Source organism: Ranitomeya variabilis, chromosome 2, assembly GCF_051348905.1.
Source record: "Ranitomeya variabilis isolate aRanVar5 chromosome 2, aRanVar5.hap1, whole genome shotgun sequence".
Classification (NCBI taxonomy): domain Eukaryota; kingdom Metazoa; phylum Chordata; class Amphibia; order Anura; family Dendrobatidae; genus Ranitomeya; species Ranitomeya variabilis.
The window spans coordinates 442,420,617-442,437,455 of NC_135233.1; the positions used below are offsets into that span (position 1 = coordinate 442,420,617).

At 47.2% G+C, this 16,839-nt stretch overlaps 1 protein-coding gene across 3 annotated transcripts in view; it reads right to left on the bottom strand.

Moving 5' to 3' along the window:
* Positions 1-16,839, bottom strand: part of LOC143806509 (uncharacterized) — a 236,519-nt gene that overhangs the window by 78,042 nt on the left and 141,638 nt on the right. For 2 of the 3 annotated variants that reach the window (XM_077287123.1, XM_077287124.1), the window contains exons 26-27: positions 10,284-10,541; positions 9,696-9,965 (exon numbers count right to left, since the gene is read on the bottom strand). The exons of the other annotated variant lie outside the window; for it this stretch is intronic. In XM_077287123.1, the coding sequence (XP_077143238.1) occupies positions 9,696-9,965; positions 10,284-10,541 (528 nt within the window). The remainder of the gene's footprint in view (positions 1-9,695; positions 9,966-10,283; positions 10,542-16,839) is intronic. 3 annotated transcript variants of the gene reach the window in all.

The following is a 16,839-nucleotide window of genomic DNA, read 5'->3' on the forward strand; positions in this document are numbered from 1 at the left end:
ACCACAATACTTACGGGTTGGAATCCTACTCAGGCACCTCTTCATACTCCAAAAGTGCTGTATAATCCTCAACTTTAGTATAGAGTGGTAAGTGACTGTCAAATGTGGTTTAAGGCAGGGCAACCTGTTAATTGGCTTCACCCAAGGAGATACCAATAGGGACAGGGTAATATTACCACTTCCCTGATACTGTTGTGCTGAGTAAATAACTACAAGCATATAGTTGTTGTTCAAAGGGAATGTGTGTACAAGATATCACAAAGTGGATATGGTGGACTGCGCTCAGGGGTACGTGCTCTGTGGTAATGGGTAGCGGAAGGCTTATAATAGTATACGAAGAATTGTACCTAGATCGCTAATATGTACACAGACCTGCTGTAACTGCTGCAAGAATCTAATGCCATAGAGGTGTATGCCTGTGACAGCTATACAAATGGTGCTTACCTAGCTGTGATTGCTGTAACACTCCAGCGTCCTAAGTAAACCCCGACCTGGCATCCGCGGTAGGGTAAGATGCGGCGTCCGTGAAGGGCGGGGGGAGTGGAGGAGGACTCTGCAGCTGACGCGGTACCTGGGAGCCCCGGCCGAAGGCGTCCCTGGTAACCGCGAGGAAAAAAGAGATGGCCGCTAGCGCTGGCTTGTAGGTGCCTAAGAAGTGACGTCACTAAGGTACGGAGCGGCGTTGGAGCCAAAAAGGTGGTGACTAACCAACGCGTTTCGAAGGTGCTCGGCCTTCTTCGTCAGGGTTACCGCCTGTCAGTACCTCTTCTCCCTTTATACGCTGCAGATGGGGTGTCTCCCCGCCCTCGGCCCGCCTTTACAGAAAATAACCTTCGACAAATAGTGTGTGTATACTCTGGATGGTGCAAAGGGCGGGGAGACACCCCATCTGCAGTGTATAAAGGGAGAAGAGGTACTGACAGGCGGTAACCCTGACGAAGAAGGCCGAGCACCTTCGAAACGCGTTGGTTAGTCACCACCTTTTTGGCTCCAACGCCGCTCCGTACCTTAGTGACGTCACTTCTTAGGCACCTACGAGCCGGCGCTAGTGGCCATCTCTTTTTTCCTCGCGGTTACCAGGGACGCCTTCGGCCGGGGCTCCCAGGTACCGCGTCAGCTGCAGAGTCCTCCTCCACTCCCCCCGCCCTTCACGGACGCCGCATCTTACCCTACCGCGGATGCCAGGTCGGGGTTTACTTAGGACGCTGGAGTGTTACAGCAATCACAGCTAGGTAAGCACCATTTGTATAGCTGTCACAGGCATACACCTCTATTGGCATTAGATTCTTGCAGCAGTTACAGCAGGTCTGTGTACATATTAGCGATCTAGGTACAATTCTTCGTATACTATTATAAGCCTTCCGCTGCCCATTACCACAGAGCATGCACCCCTGAGCGCGGTCCACCATATCCACTTTGTGATATCTTGTACACACATTTCCTTCCCAGGATAGGCACAGATCCTGTGTGGTTCCAGCAGCTAGGGGTGTTTATTCAATCGCCCATTCATCCTGTCACCAACTCTACCCCCCCCCTTTTCCCTTGTTGTGGCGAGCGCCATAGTGTGTGTAGTTCTTTCCTGTTGTTCAAAGGGACTCTGGCAGCACACCTTCCCACTTACCGTACTTTTTTCCCCCTCTATTGCTACCCCTCCTAATCTTTGATTGACAGCTCTGACTTGCTAGAGCCAGAGAAGGGCTGAGATAGTTAGAAAACAAGCAGGTGGGAAAGTGTAGTTAAATGTTTGGTCCCGCCATGATGCACCCAACGCCTGTACTAGATTTACCGTAAAGAGATATTCTGTGCTGACAGAGTCCCTTTAAAAGTGCTGCACACGTCAGATCCTGCTGCGCCTCAGTGCAGGATCGATAAACCCAGTGGAAGATAAGAACGACCTTGTGGTGCTGCATATAGGTACGATCACTCATATAGTGACAGTTAGTTGCCATAACCTTGGATACTCAAGCTGCTACAATGCCCTGCACATGGGGTAATTGACATAGCGAATTAGAATAACTATACTACATTTCTAATTGGTGGTATTTGCTAATATTATTATTATTGCACCCACTAGATATTATACCCATCTTTTGGTCTTTGGAGTAACTAATTCACCAGTAAAGGCAGGCCAGAATTAACAGCTTGAAAGCTGTAAGAATGTGTAAGCTTGAGAGAGACCTGTGCTGTTATCTGAGAGTTTTGTGCCTGGCATGTGGTAAAGAAACAGTGGGGGACAACGGTAGATGCATGAAACTGTATAATCGTAAAATACGTACGCTACTTACCTGGTAGCAGTGTTTTTTCAGGAGCCCATGACAGCACAACGAGAGAGGGAATCCGCCCTTCAGGGAAAAGAAACCTACAGACATAAAAAGGGCGGTACCTCTCTCCCGCATCAGTTGGTTCCAGAGCATGAGAGGACCACCTTGGTTAGTAACACAGATGCAGCATATAATTATGTACATTTTATTGTATGAGTGAACATGGAAGAGGAAAAACCACGAAAAAAAGTGTTGCATCATCAAAGAAAAGAATAGGGTTGGGAATATAAGGGTGCTGTCATGGGCTCCTGAAAAAACACTGCTACCAGGTAAGTAGCGTACGTATTTATTCAGTCGCCATGACAGCACAACGAGAGACTTTCAGAGAAATAAGAAAGATTAGGGAGGGATAACAGCCTCAAGCACCCTTCTCCCAAACGTAAGGTCTGAGGAACTACCCAGATCTAATCTGTAGTGTTTAAGAAAGGTAGATGGAGAAGACCATGTGGCCGCCTTACATATATCTTCTATCAATACTTCTGATCTCTCCGCCCATGAAGATGCTATGGCCCGCGTGGAGTGTGCCTTTATACCATCTGGAACTTCGTTGCCACCTGCCGTATAAGCGAGAGAGATCGCCTCCCTGATCCATCTGGCTAAGGCTAGTTTCACACTTGCGTTTTTGTCTGCATGCGTTTTTTAAAAAAAACGCATGTGTGAAAAACGCATGTAAACGCGGTAAAACGCATGCGTTTTTTAGACGCATGCGTTTTTATAGAAAAACACAAGAAAACACAAGAAAACACAAGAAAAAACAAGAAAACCCTAACCCTAACCCTACCCCTAACCCTAAACGTGACTGAAATACGTGGCACTGAAATACGTGCAACTGAAATACGTGGTACTTAAATACGTGGCACTTTAATACGTGGCACTTTAATACGTGGCACGTGGCACTTTAATACATGGCACGTGGCACTTTAATACGTGGCACTTTAATACGTGGCACTTAAATACGTGGCACGTGGCACTTAAATACGTGGCACGTGGCACTTATATATGTGGCACGTGGCACTTATATATGTGGCACGTGGCACTTAAATACGTGGCACGTGGCATACGTGGCACTGAAATACGTGATACGTGGCACTTAAATACGTGGCAATATGACTGTCAGAAAATGTTCATTAAACGGTTAGGGGTGAGGTTAGGGGTAGAGTTAGGGTTAGGGTTTGGATCCCTTTATCACCTTGATGGTGGTGGGTGACTTTTCAGTGTGTTTTCTGGGTTTTTTCTATAAAAACGCATGCGTTTGTAGCGCAAACAAACGCATGTGCTTAAAAACGCATGCGTTTACATAGACAGCAATGCATTTTTTTGCCGCGAAAAAACGCATGCGTTTTTTCGCGGCAAAAAAACGCGCAAGAAAATACTGCAGGTAGCATTTTTGAAAATGAACGCATGCAGTCAAAAAACGCATGCGTTTGAAAACGCGACCAAACGCATGTGCAAAAAAACGCATGCGTTTTCAATGTTAAATATAGGAAAAAAAACGCATGCGTTTTTTGTGCAAAAAACGCTGCAGACAAAAACGCAAGTGTGAAACCAGCCTAAGGTGTTTTTAGATACTCTAAGACCCTTCCTCACTCCCTGAGTTATCTTTTTTCCAAACATTCGAAACAGAAATATATTTAAGAAGGCATCTTCTTACATCTAGGGAATGAAATTTACGTTCCTTATCATTGGTAGGATTAGAGCAAAACGAAGGTAGGACTACCTCTTGTAATCTATGGAATTTTGAAGCAACTTTTGGAAGATCGAGGGGATCAGGTTTCATGATTACGCTATCCTCCCTAAACTGCATGTATGGTGGATGTCTGGAAAGTGCCTGCAGATCACTAACCCTTCTTGCAGATGTGAGTGCAACCAAAAAGGCTGTTTTGATCGAAAGGATTTTTACAGGAAATAGTATCGATAGGCTCGAATGGGGCTTGCGTTAAGGCTGAGAGTACCAGATTTAGGTCCCATGGGACTAACTTTTGTTTTATAATTGGTCTGGACCTAGTCACTGCTTTGAAAAACCTAGAAATCCAGTGATTGCTGGCCAAGTTAAAATTGTATAGCGCCCCCAGAGCCGATACTTGAACTCTGAGAGTACTTGTGGCCAGGCCCATTTCTAGACCTTTCTGTAAAAATTCAAGAATCTGATTTATACATGGTTTTTGGTCAATCTGAGCCCCTGTACTTGATAGAAATTTTCTCCACACCCTAACATAGATATTTGTTGTAGCGGGTTTTCTACTCTTAAGGAGTGTATTTATTAGATCCTGAGAGAATCCCTTCCTCCTTAGTAACGACCTCTCAAACTCCACGCCGCTAGATGTAAGTTGGCTACTCGTGGATGGAGGATTGGGCCTTGGGAGAGCAGATCTGGCAATTCTGGAAGAATCCACGGTTGGCAGAGAGACATCTTCCTCAGCCAAGGGAACCACACTCTTTTGGGCCAAAATGGGGCTATTAAGATTACCCGGGCCTTGTCCTCCCGAATCTCCCTCAGAACTAACGGAATTAGGTTTAGAGGGGGGAAGGCATAAGCGAGACTGAAGTGCCATGATATCAGAAAAGCATCTACTGCATATGAGTTGTCTTTTGGATTTAGGGAGCAGAACTGTTGTAATTTTTTGTTCTCTCTGCTGGCAAAAAGGTCTATTTCTGGACAACCCCACATCTGTATGATCTGCTCGAAGATAGCTGGATTTAGCGACCACTCTCCCTGTCTGAGCTTGTTGCGGCTTAGATAGTCGGCTTTGGTATTGAGACTTCCTTTTATATGAAGAGCAGTTAGAGAGAGAAGATGTTCTTCGGCCACCTGAAAAATATGATTTGCGACCTTCATTAACGAACTGGATCGCGTACCTCCTTGACGATTAATGTAGGCCACGGTTACCCGGTTGTCCGATAACAGCCTGACGTGTCGACCCTGTAGGGGTATAAGGAACCTATTTAAGGCGTGATCTACGGCCAATAGCTCTTTCAGATTGGAGGATGAGTCCTGCTCAGACTAAGACCATAGCCCCTGAACCCAATCCTCCCCTAAGTGAGCTCCCCATCCCTTAGGCTGGCATCCGTAGTCAATACTCTAGATACATGATTTATCCAAGGAACCCCCCTACGAAGATTTGAAGTGTGTGTCCACCAAACAAGTGAATGCGTAGACTCAGCAGAAAGTGAAAATTTACTATTGAGGTGAGCTCCTAGACGACGGGAATTGTGTAAGACGTCCCATTGTAGTGTTCTGGTGTGGAACTGAGCCCAGAGAACCGCTGGGATACAAGATGTGAGGGAACCCAAGAGAGACATAGCATTTCTTACAGACACTAAGGGATTGTCAATTGCCCTAGTGACTAGATGTTGAATCTTAGCTACTTTTGAATCCGGCAGGCGACATTCCTGTCGACTAGAGTCTATCACAAACCCCAGAAACTCCTGAGATTTTAGAGGCTGTAGACGCGATTTCTTAAGGTTGATAATCCAGCCTAGCCTGTGCAATGCCCCCATCACCTTCTCTAGCTGGTCCCTGCAATGTGACTCTGAATGACCCACAATTAGTAGATCATCAAGGTATGGAACTACTAATACGTCCTGTTCATTCAGGTGTGCCATAACTTCCACCATAATTTTTGTGAACACCCGGGGTGCGACAGCGACTCCGAATGGAAGTGCCTGATATTGAAAATGCTCTACCGTGCCGGCAAGTGAGACCGCCACCCTAAGAAATCTTTGATGATCTACATGTATTGGAACATGGTAGTAGGCATCTTTGAGGTCCAAGACGACCATAAAGCAATGGTTAAAGAGTAATTTTATTGCTGTTTTAACCGATTCCATCTTGAAGGACGGAACCAACAAGAAATTGTTCAGGCCTTTCAAAGTAATAATGGTGCAATATGAGCCGTCTGGCTTCTTGATTAGGAATAGAGGGGAATAGAACCCCCTACCTTCCTCTTCTGTAGGGACCCTGATTAGAACCTTCTTCTGTTGAAGGTCCCGGACCTCTGACTCCAGCGCCAACTGTTCTGTAGAGGAGGAACGAACAGGTGTCAACATAAACTTGTCCCGAGGAATATGATGGAAATCGAACCTTCGGCCCTTTTCCACAATGCTCAAAATCCATGGACTGCTCGTGATCTGTACCCAGGCCGGGTAGAAGGCCAAAAGCCTACCCCCCACCTGGTCCGCCCGTCATTGTGGTTTTTTAGAATCTCGTGAAGGATTAAAGATAAATCCTTTACCCCTTCTCCTGTTGCTGTCGTATCTAGTAGACTCCCTGTTAGAATCTCTATATGGCCTTCTGCGGTTAGACCAAGCTCTATTGTAGTCCCGTCTGTGAAAGGGTCTTCCAAGGAAGGGGAAGCGTTTTTTATTATCTCCCGCTTTCTCTAAAAGCTCATCTAGGACCAGACCGAATAAATGAGCTCCTTCACAGGGAATGCTACACAACTTTGTTCTGGCCTGTAAGTCCCCTGTCCAGCATTTTATCCATAGCGCTCTCCGGGCTGCGTTGGATAATGCTGAGGATCTGGTGGCTAATCTGACCGAGTCTGCTGATGCGTCCGCAAGGAAAGCTGCAGCATCCTGGATTATAGGCATAGAGGATAATATTTCAGTCCTGGGAACTTTATCCTTGAGCTGATCTTCAAGGTGACCTAACCACACCATCAAGGACCGAGCCGTACAGGTGGCTGCTATAGCCGGTCTCAAGGATCCAGCCGAAGTCTCCCAGGCCCCTTTAAGGAAGATATCAGCTTTCCTATCTAATGGGTCCTTTAGGTTCCCCAAATCATCGAAGGGAAGAGATGTTTTCTTGCACGCCTTGGCGACTGCCGCATCTAGCTTCGGGACCGTATCCCATGAGGATGAAGCTTCCTCCTCGAAAGGATATCTCCTTTTAAATGCTGACGGAAGTGACCCCTTTCTCTCGGGTTTCTTCCACTCTTTTGAGATTAATGTCTTAATTTTGTCCACCACTGGAAAGGCCCTTCGGGACTTCCGCTCTATACCTCTGAACATAACGTCCTGAATAGAGCACTCCGACTGGGTGTCCTCTATCCCCATTGTACTGTTGACCGCTTTAACCAGATGGTTAACTCTTTCAAGGTACAAACAAGCTCGACCAGATTCCATATCCTCAGAGGAGGAAGAAGACGGAAGGGACCCTGAGCTGAGCTCCCCCGAGTCCGAACCCACTTCTGAAACGGGGGATGACTTCCCAATTTCCGTTATACAAAACCTGGACCTCACAGAACTTCGGACTTCTTGTCTGACCATCTTTCTTATTGTAGAGGTCAGATCAGGAGCCTCTTCCTCTAGCAATTGTTGAACACAGGATTTACACAATCTTTTTACGTGCCCATCCGGAAGCGTCTCCGCACATTCGACACACTGCCTATGTTTGGCCTTAGTTACACACTTTCTCCCCTAATAAGGAGAGAGGGAATATAAGGGGAACAATGATCAATAACTGAACATTCACGTAGATCACTTACCCCGCCAGCAATGAGTGGTACCGTATTCGGGGGGTCCTTCGTAGCCGACGAACTTTTACGGCCTGAGGACTTTGATGATCGGGACTCCTTAGCTCCACCAGCACGACTATCATTAGAACGTCGCTGGGAGCTCCTCAAAGGCTTTTCTGCCTGAGGCTGCTCTAGTGGCTGCTGTTGCTCACCGCTCTGCGTTGTTCCTTCCGGCGACTCCATAGTGGATGGATGGTCAGGAACACGCTGTGGCCCACGTGCACGGCTTAAATCCCCCTGGGTACCGCCCCCAGCCGGGGGTCAGCAGGGAAACACTCCAGGTGCCGCTGATCGGACCTGCCGATTGGTTCCGGTCCACCGCTCGAGCCGCGTCCTAGTGCCGGAGACCCCGAGGTCCAACCCCCTTCCAAGACGCCGGGCGCCGCCATTAGCCGGGAAGAAAGCGCTACAGCGCATGCCCGGCCGCGTCATCCACCCGCGCCGCTGGGAGCAGACGCGCCGGACAAGGACGGCCCCACTCCCCAGCCGATGCCGGCACCAGCGCAGGTGGCGGCAGACCCCAGGCCCCAGCAGACACGGCCCTACGAGAACCTCATACTCACCAGGCGCGGACACCGCAGAAGCCAGCTCATTCACACCAGAGCTGCTTCCTCCTGCTGCCATCTACACGAACAGTCCCCCTGCCGTGTGGTGCCTCCATTCTCCTGACCAGGCCGAGGTAGGGGACCCCCGCTACCTGTACCGGTCTGTCAGGAGTGGGACCTTCATTCTTCGACCTTCTTCACGAGGCCTGTCTGAAGAGGTTCCGCTGTCAGGGACAGGAAACCAACTGACGTAGGAGAGAGGTACTGCCCTTTTTATGTCTGTAGGTTTCCTGTCCCTGAAGGGCGGATTCCCTCTCTCGTTGTGCTGTCATGGCGACTGAATAAAAAAAGTGTTTGTTTTCCATAACAACCAATCACAGCACATCTTTAAAGTTGTATTGTATTCTTGATAAACTGAAAGTTGTGCTCCTATTGGTTGCTATAGGCAACAAAAACAGGATTTTTTTAAAGAGTTTTCATAAACCTGCCCGGTCATGCTTTAAATATAAATGTTAAGCATAAGGAAGCGGCGACAAAGGGACATTTGATGATCGTGACCAAAATTCAGAAATTTTTGAGCTTCAGGAAAGTGTGACTCAGACTGTCCCTTTTAGACAGAAACCCTTCATCCGCCAGAGCACACTTTGCTTGTGTGTTGTAACCATTAACTAACTAGTGACTGTACCTTTCCCTATCGTGTATCAAATATATATATAACTGTTTACACCCAAATGGGCTGCGAATGTCTTCAAGGTGTTCGTTACTAATATATACTGATGACACAGCTCAGGCTTAGGCTATGTTCACACTTGCGTATGGCTGGTCCGCGGATGGCTGCGTACGTCCTCCCTTAAGCTTCGCCTATTCCACATGCGTCCTGCGTCCCTATCTTTAACATTGGGTACGCAGGGACATGTGTTGTATGCGGATGCGGCATTTTGACGTGCCCACCGACGCACGGGAACACAAAAAGTTGCGTTCCCGTGCGGTCGGCAGGCACGTCAAACGCCGCATCATCTGCATACAACGCATATCCCTGAGTACTCAATGTTAAAGATAGGGACGCAGGACGCATGCGGAAGTAGGGGGAGTGTCGGCCGAGCTTAAGGGAGGATGTACGCAGCCATCCGCGGACCAACCATACGCAAGTGTGAACTTAGCCTTATAACGGTCAATGAGTAATTGTTTTCATGACTCACTTCAATGCTTATAAATATTTAAGTTATTTATGTTCATGTAAAAATCTTACTTCAAACCTTGAATTAAATTCTCTAAATATTTCTCCAGTTTTTTAAAGAACACATAGAACCTACTTGTATAGACCGATGTGGTGACCGGAAAGCTCTGATACCCCCGGACTCCGACTGTTACCACAGTTATGGAGTAATTAGTCCCAGATATCAGGCTCTGGAGGGTGACATTTGTTGTGGGACTTGTCACAGATAAGGTAGTTGATGGATATATCCCGTAGCTTATATTATATGACTTATTCACACCGGTCATATTTACAGGCACCGACCAAGATAATGTCAGGTTCTTTGTCCCAACCATGCCGATTGTTAGGTTACTTGGTGCCGTTGGATCTGTGCAAAAGAAAAATATAAAGCAACAAAATGTTCTAAATACAGTATATCCAGAAAAAAGGTTAAAACAAGTAAACGCTTATAAGAAATAAAAGATGCTAAAAAAAAATTAAGTATTTATGCTGTTATTTTACAATTACCTATCCTGATCACCATTACCCTATATGTTATAATGTGTAATGGAAAAAGAAAACCTTATTAACGTACATTTACTATGTGTGTGAGATAAATAATAAATAGGAGGCTGAACAGAAATGTATTTTTTTTTTTAATTGAGATGTAAACCCTCATATAAAACATGGACGCTGTGATACTCACACGTGGCCTCGGTCACCGATAGAGACGACTGGTTGCAGTTCCCACTCACTATCTGTACAGTGGCCGTATATTCTGTGCCAGGTACTAATCCTGTGAAGATTGCTTGTGTGGTAGTGTTAGATACTCTCTGTATAACTCCTGACAGAATCGCGTTGTAATAATCCACTTTTGCTTTCGCTGTAGCCGGCGTCCAATTCACAACCAGAGAACTAACAGACTGGTTATTTACCACCGAAGAGATGGGAACTTGTTCAGCACCTAATGGAAAAGAGTTCAGGTTTAATAAACACTGACTAAGTATCTACCTGTACAGTCATGATGAAGAGATTGTAAAATATATTTCTTAAATGCTAAATAATTATTTGATTCAAAAGCTAGAAAACAACAGCTTTTATGTAATGACCACAGCCACGTCCATGAATGATGGTGGCTCACCGATGTCATTGCTTTTTTCAATTCAGTTTCCTTAGATGCATATTCAGTTGAAATGCAGAGCAGGGAACCACCGGCACTCTGCACCACTATAGCCATGCACACGGCCGGTGGTGCATGACGTCACTGGAATGCTACATCCCGGCCCCTTGAGTCAGCATTTTTTAATGCATTTTTGAAGAGTACGAGGACAGAGGACATTATTTTAGGATTGGGGCCAGGCAGTGGCGTACCGCCACGTGGCCACTTTGGGGCCCATGAATTGCGAGTGGGGTGGGGGGTGGTACGGCCTAGCCCGCCTGGCTTCGTAGTTTCAACTGCATCTGCATCCTGGTCCAGTTGTAAAAAATGGTGGGAGAGGAAGCCGTCACCTGATGCTCCCTCTCCCATCATTCCCCCCTCTGCATCTGAGCTCTGTCATGTCTCAGTGCAGAAGGCACGATTACGTCACTACAGCGCATCCTCGGTGCCGAGCAGTTCAGAGGGTCATAAGATATGTGCTGCAGAGACCAGAGCAGGGGGGAAATGCGGAGAGGTGAGTATTTGCTTATTTTTGATGTATGGAGGACTATGTGGTGCACATACTACCATATGGAGGACTATGTGGTGCCCTTAATACCATATGGAGGACTATGTGGGGCCCATATTACTGTATGGAGCAATATATGGGATCCATTATTCTGTATTGAGCAATATATGGGGTCCATTATTCTGTATGAAACATTATATGGGTCCATTATTCTCTATGGAGCAATATATGGGGCCCATAATACTGTATGGATCAATTTATGGGGCTCATTCTCTATGGAGCAATACTGTATATGGGTCCATTCTGTATGGAGCAATATACGTGGCCCATAATACTGTATGTAACAATATACGGGGACCATTATTCTGTAAGGTGCATTATATGGGGTCCATTATTCTGTATGGCGTAATATATGGGGCTCATTATTCTGTATGGAAAACTATGTGGTGCCCATAATACTGTATGAAGGGCAATGTGGGGCCCATAATACTATATTGAGGGCTATGTGGGGGCCATTTTACTATTTGGAGAGCTATTTGGGGACCATGATACTGTTTGGAGGGCTATGTGGGGACCATTATATTGCTTGGAGGGCAATGTGGGGACCATTATATTGCTTGGAGGGCTTTGTGGGGCTATGTGGGGGCAAGTATACTATATGCAAGCAATTATACAGTGTGATGGTTTTTGTGGGGTTCATAATAGTATGTAGAGGGTTGTGTGGGGGTCAGTATGCTGTTTGGAGGGCTGGGTGGAGGCCATTATACTCTTTGGAGGGCTGGTGTGGATCAGTATACAGTGTGGATGGTTCTACTAGGGCCAGAGCCATCATACTGAGTGGAGGGTTGTAGGGACCCTTATACTGTATGGAGGGCTGTGGGCGATTACAGTTGGGCACCATACTGTGTTGGGGTCATCATACTTTGCCGGGGGAGGATTGAGGGGGATTAGAGTACAATAAGGTCATCATACTGTGCATTACTATTGTATGGGGGAAGCAGACAGGAAATTTACTATAACAGGAACATATGCATTAATATTGTATGGGTGCCACAGAAGGTGACTTGTCTACTGTGAGGGGGGGTCACAGAAGTAGACATCACTGTTATGATATATTTTACTTTTGGGGATACTGTTGCAGTGGGAGTAGCTTTTCTCTGTCCCACCTTGTGACATTTTAACATGACGATACACTATAGTTATTTTTTTAGCCACATCAAATTTTTTCTTTTTTTTACATTATTTCTCGCTGGAGCTAGTAAGTTAACTGTGGCTTCTCACATATGTGACGAACTAGGTAACACACATGGACAAAAGTGCTGGTACCCTTGTTAATGTAAGAAAAACCCACAGTGGTCACTGAAAACTTGAAACTTACAAAACTAATTTCCAATTTAAACTTATCTGAAGTGGGTTGAAACTGCAAAAAAAAATTGCAATTTCACAAGTGTTTTTTGAGTTTTTCATTTACCATGTTCACTATATGGTAAAACTGACATGGCAATAGGGGTTCTCCAGTTCTGCCCAAGTACGCAGATACCAAACATGTATAGTTTGGTGGTAAAATAGGGATTTTTTTGTTACTCACCGTAAAAATCCTTTATTGGGGGAGCTGTGTCCCTCAATGAGCGTCTCGGAGAAAAGGATTTTACGGTGAGTAACACAAAAATCCCTATTTCTCCTTCGCCTCATTGGGGGACACAGGACTGTGGGATGTCCTAAAGCAGTCCCTGGGAGGGAAATTAACTCACCAATAAAAAGTTATCCAGATAACGGTAGTCTATAAGTGCGTCACCGCTGCTTGAAGAATCCTTCTACCCAGACTTGCATCTGCAGAGATCTGGGAATTGACATTATAATGTTTGACAAAAGTATGCAGACTAGACCAGGTCGCAGCTTTGCAAACCTGTTCTGCTGAGGCCTGGTGCCGAATGGCCCAGGAAGCCCCCCACTGCTCTAGTGGAATGAGCCTTGATTCCAGCCGGAACCATCATGCCCTGAGCGCGATAGGCCTTCTGAATGGTGTCCACCTGGCCAGGGTAGATTTTGAGGCCGCGCATCCCTTCCTGCGACCCTCCGGGAGGACAAACAGAGCATCCGTCTGGCGGAAAGGAGCCGTTCGGAAAATCTATCTCCTCAGCGCTCTCACCAGGTCCAACGTATGGAGAGCTTTTTCTACACGGTGCGTAGGCGCCGGACAAAAAGAGGGAAGAACTATATCCTCATTAATGTGGAATGAGGAAACAACCTTCGGCAAAAAGGAAGGTGCTGGTCTGAGCACTACCTTGTCCTGATGAAAATGTAGAAAGGGAGTACGACAGGAAAGGGCTGCCAGCTCTGATACCCGCCTTATGGAAGTTATGGCCACTAAAAATACGACTTTCCAAGAAAGGAAAGTCAAGGAAATATCTTGAAGAGGCTCAAAAGGAGCTTCCTGCAATGCCCTTAAGACCAAATTAAGGTCCCAAGCTTCCAAAGGAGTCTTATAAGGAGGGACCTTATGAGCGACTCCCTGGAAAAAAGTCCTGACCTGACGGTTAGTAGCAATCCTGCGCTGAAGAAGGACCGATAAGGCCGGAATCTGCCTTTTGAGAGTACTTGGAGCAAGCCCTGAATCCAGGCCTGCTTAGAGAAAGGCTAGAATGTTTGGAATGGAAAAACGCAGAGGAGGCCGCCCGCGCTCTCTACACCAAGAAAGGAAAACTTTCCAAGTGTGATAATAAATTCTGGCCGAAACAGTTTTATGTGCACTGATCATAGTATCTGCTACCTCTTGGGAGAACCCTGCCCGAGTTAAAACCCAAGATTCAACGGCCAGGCCGTCAAACGTAGGACCCCTGAGTTCCGGTGGTAGATCGGCCCTTGAGATAGAAGATGCGGCCGATCGGGGAGCCGCCATGGAACCCCGGAGAGAAGCTGTACTAGGTTTGCATACCAGGTCCGTCGTGGCCAATCCGGGGCGATCAGAATAGCAGATACTCTTCCTGACTTGATCTTCTTGATTACTCTCGGGAGAAGTGCCAGAGGAGGGAACAGATAAGAGAGATGGAACTGGTTCAAAGTCAGTACTAGCGCATCCACGGCGATTGCCTGTGGGTCTCGGTACCGGGAGACAAATCTGGGTACTTTGGCATTCCCCCTGGATGCCATTAGATCCACGTCCAGGGTCCCCCATAGATGGCATATCTGCTGAAATACCTCAGGATGGAGAGACCATTCCCCGGACGCTAGACCCTGACGGCTTAGGAAATCTGGCGCCCAGTTTTCTACGCCTGGAATGTGGACTGCTGAAATCACAGCGTGATTTCTCTCGGCCCAGAACAGTATTTGTTTTACCTCCTGCATGGCTGCCTTGCTGCGGGTGCCTCCTTGATGGTTTATGTAGGCCACGGCTGTGGCGTTGTCCGATTGAATTCGGACAGGGCGACCCACCAGAAGATGGTGAAAATGCTGCAAAGCTAGTCGAATTCCCCGAATCTCCAAGAGATTGATGGGGAGATCTGATTCCCGAGGAGACCAGCGCCCCTGAGCTGTGTGGTGAAAAAACACTGCTCCCCAACCCAGGCGACTGGCATCTGTTGTGACCACCAGCCAATTGGTTGGGGGAAAGGGCTTCCCCCCCGAGTAGGGATGAGCTGTTTGACCACCATGAGAGAGCCTGCCTGACCTGGGGAGACAACTGAAATCTGCGGTTGAGGGAGAGTGGATTCCTGTTCCATACTGCTAGGATTGCCTGTTGGAGAGGTCGAAGATGAAGCTGTGCGAATGGTACTGCTTCTATAGTTGCAACCATCCTTCCTAACACCCTCATGCAGGACCGGATCGTATGAGGGTACGGTTGCTGAAGATTCCTCACTTCCCGCCGAAGGGCTAGGACCTTGTCCTGGGGAAGGATTACTAGGGTTTGAGAGGTGTCGAAAATCATGCATAGAAATGAGATCCTCCGAGATGGTTGTAGGGATGACTTCCTTAAATTTACTAGCCAACCCAGACGAGCAAGCGTGTCTAGAACAATGCTGACATTTTCCTTGCAAGCTTGAAAGGTCGGCCCCTTGATCAGAAGATCGTCCAGATATGGCAAGACTACTATGCCTCGGGAGTGCAGAATGGATGCCACAGTTGACATGACTTTCGTGAACACCCTGGGGGCGGAGGCCAGCCCGAAGGGTAAAGCCGTGAACTGGAAGTGTAGGTTGTTTAAAGCAAACCTGAGAAAGATTTGATGAGGAGGGAAAATGGGAATATGTAGGTAGGCATCCTGAATGTCTATTGAGGCCAAGAACTCTCCCTTTTCCATTGAAGCAGTAACTGACCGAAGAGATTCCATCCGAAAGTGACGAACGCGGACAAACCTGTTTAAGCGTTTCAGATCTAGGATAGGCCTTACTGTTCCGCCCTTTTTGGGTACTACAAAAAGTTTGGAATAAAACCCTTGAAACCTCTCCTCCCTTGGAATAGGAGAAATGACTCCGCTGAGACAAAGCGACTCTATGGAATTGTACAGGTCTTGTCGGTGGGACTTGGACCTGGGAAGACGGGATGGGAAGAACCGGGGAGGAGGCTGACGGACCAGTTCTATCTTGTAACCTGAAGATACGAGCTCTCCCACACACCGGTCGTGGATTACCTGAAGCCAGACCTGGCGAAACAAAAGTAGACGTCTGCCTACTCTGTTGGAGGCACTCCGAGGAGGCCTCCAGTCACTTGGCCGAAAACCTTTGAGTCCTAGATCCTCTGGATCTAGTTGACTGGGAACGCATTCTTCCCCCCTGGTTGGCCGTATAAGAGATCCGAACGTCTCGGTCCTCATTGGGTCGACCCTGCGCAGCAGAGCCCGATGCTGGGGCCCATCTAGCATTACGAAAGGGTCTGAAACGGGCCTGAAATTGGCGATGAAAAGGCTGTCTAATCCTCTGCTGAGGAAGAAACTTACTCTTCCCTCCTGTGGAGTCAGAAATAAGCTGATCCAGATTCTCTCCGAATAAGCGACCCCCCTGATACGGTAGGGTTGTAAGAGACTTTTTAGAGGTAGAGTCTGCCTGCCATGTTTTTAACCAGAGAGCCCTTCTAATAGCAATAGCGTTAGCCGCAGTCGAAGAGGCACAGTCCGCAGCATCTAAGGATGCATTGATCAGATAGCTACCAGCAAGTGCTATCTGAGATGACATTTCTGCCAACTCTGCTGACAAATCACCTTCTTGAAGAGCCTTTGTTAAAGACTCTGACCAAGACATCATAGCGTTAGCAACCCAAGTTGCCACAAAAGAAGGAAAAAGTGCCGAACTTGAAGCCTCAAAAACGGAACGAGCCAAGCTCTCTATAAGACGATCCGTAGGGTCCTTAATCGACGAGCCATTAGGGAGAGATAGCAATGTGTTAGAGGCTAAACGGGACACTGGAGGATCTACAGAAGGATTTTCTGCCCATTTACTACAAAGCTCAGTAGCAAAGGGGTACCTAACCTTCAAGGCTTTTTGTCCCGAAAAACACTTGTCAGGGTGCTCCCGGTTATGCCGAATCAGGTCCTCAAACTCCGGGTGAGAGGACAAAAACCTATGGGCCCGTTTGGCCCACTTAAATGAGACTTTATGATCT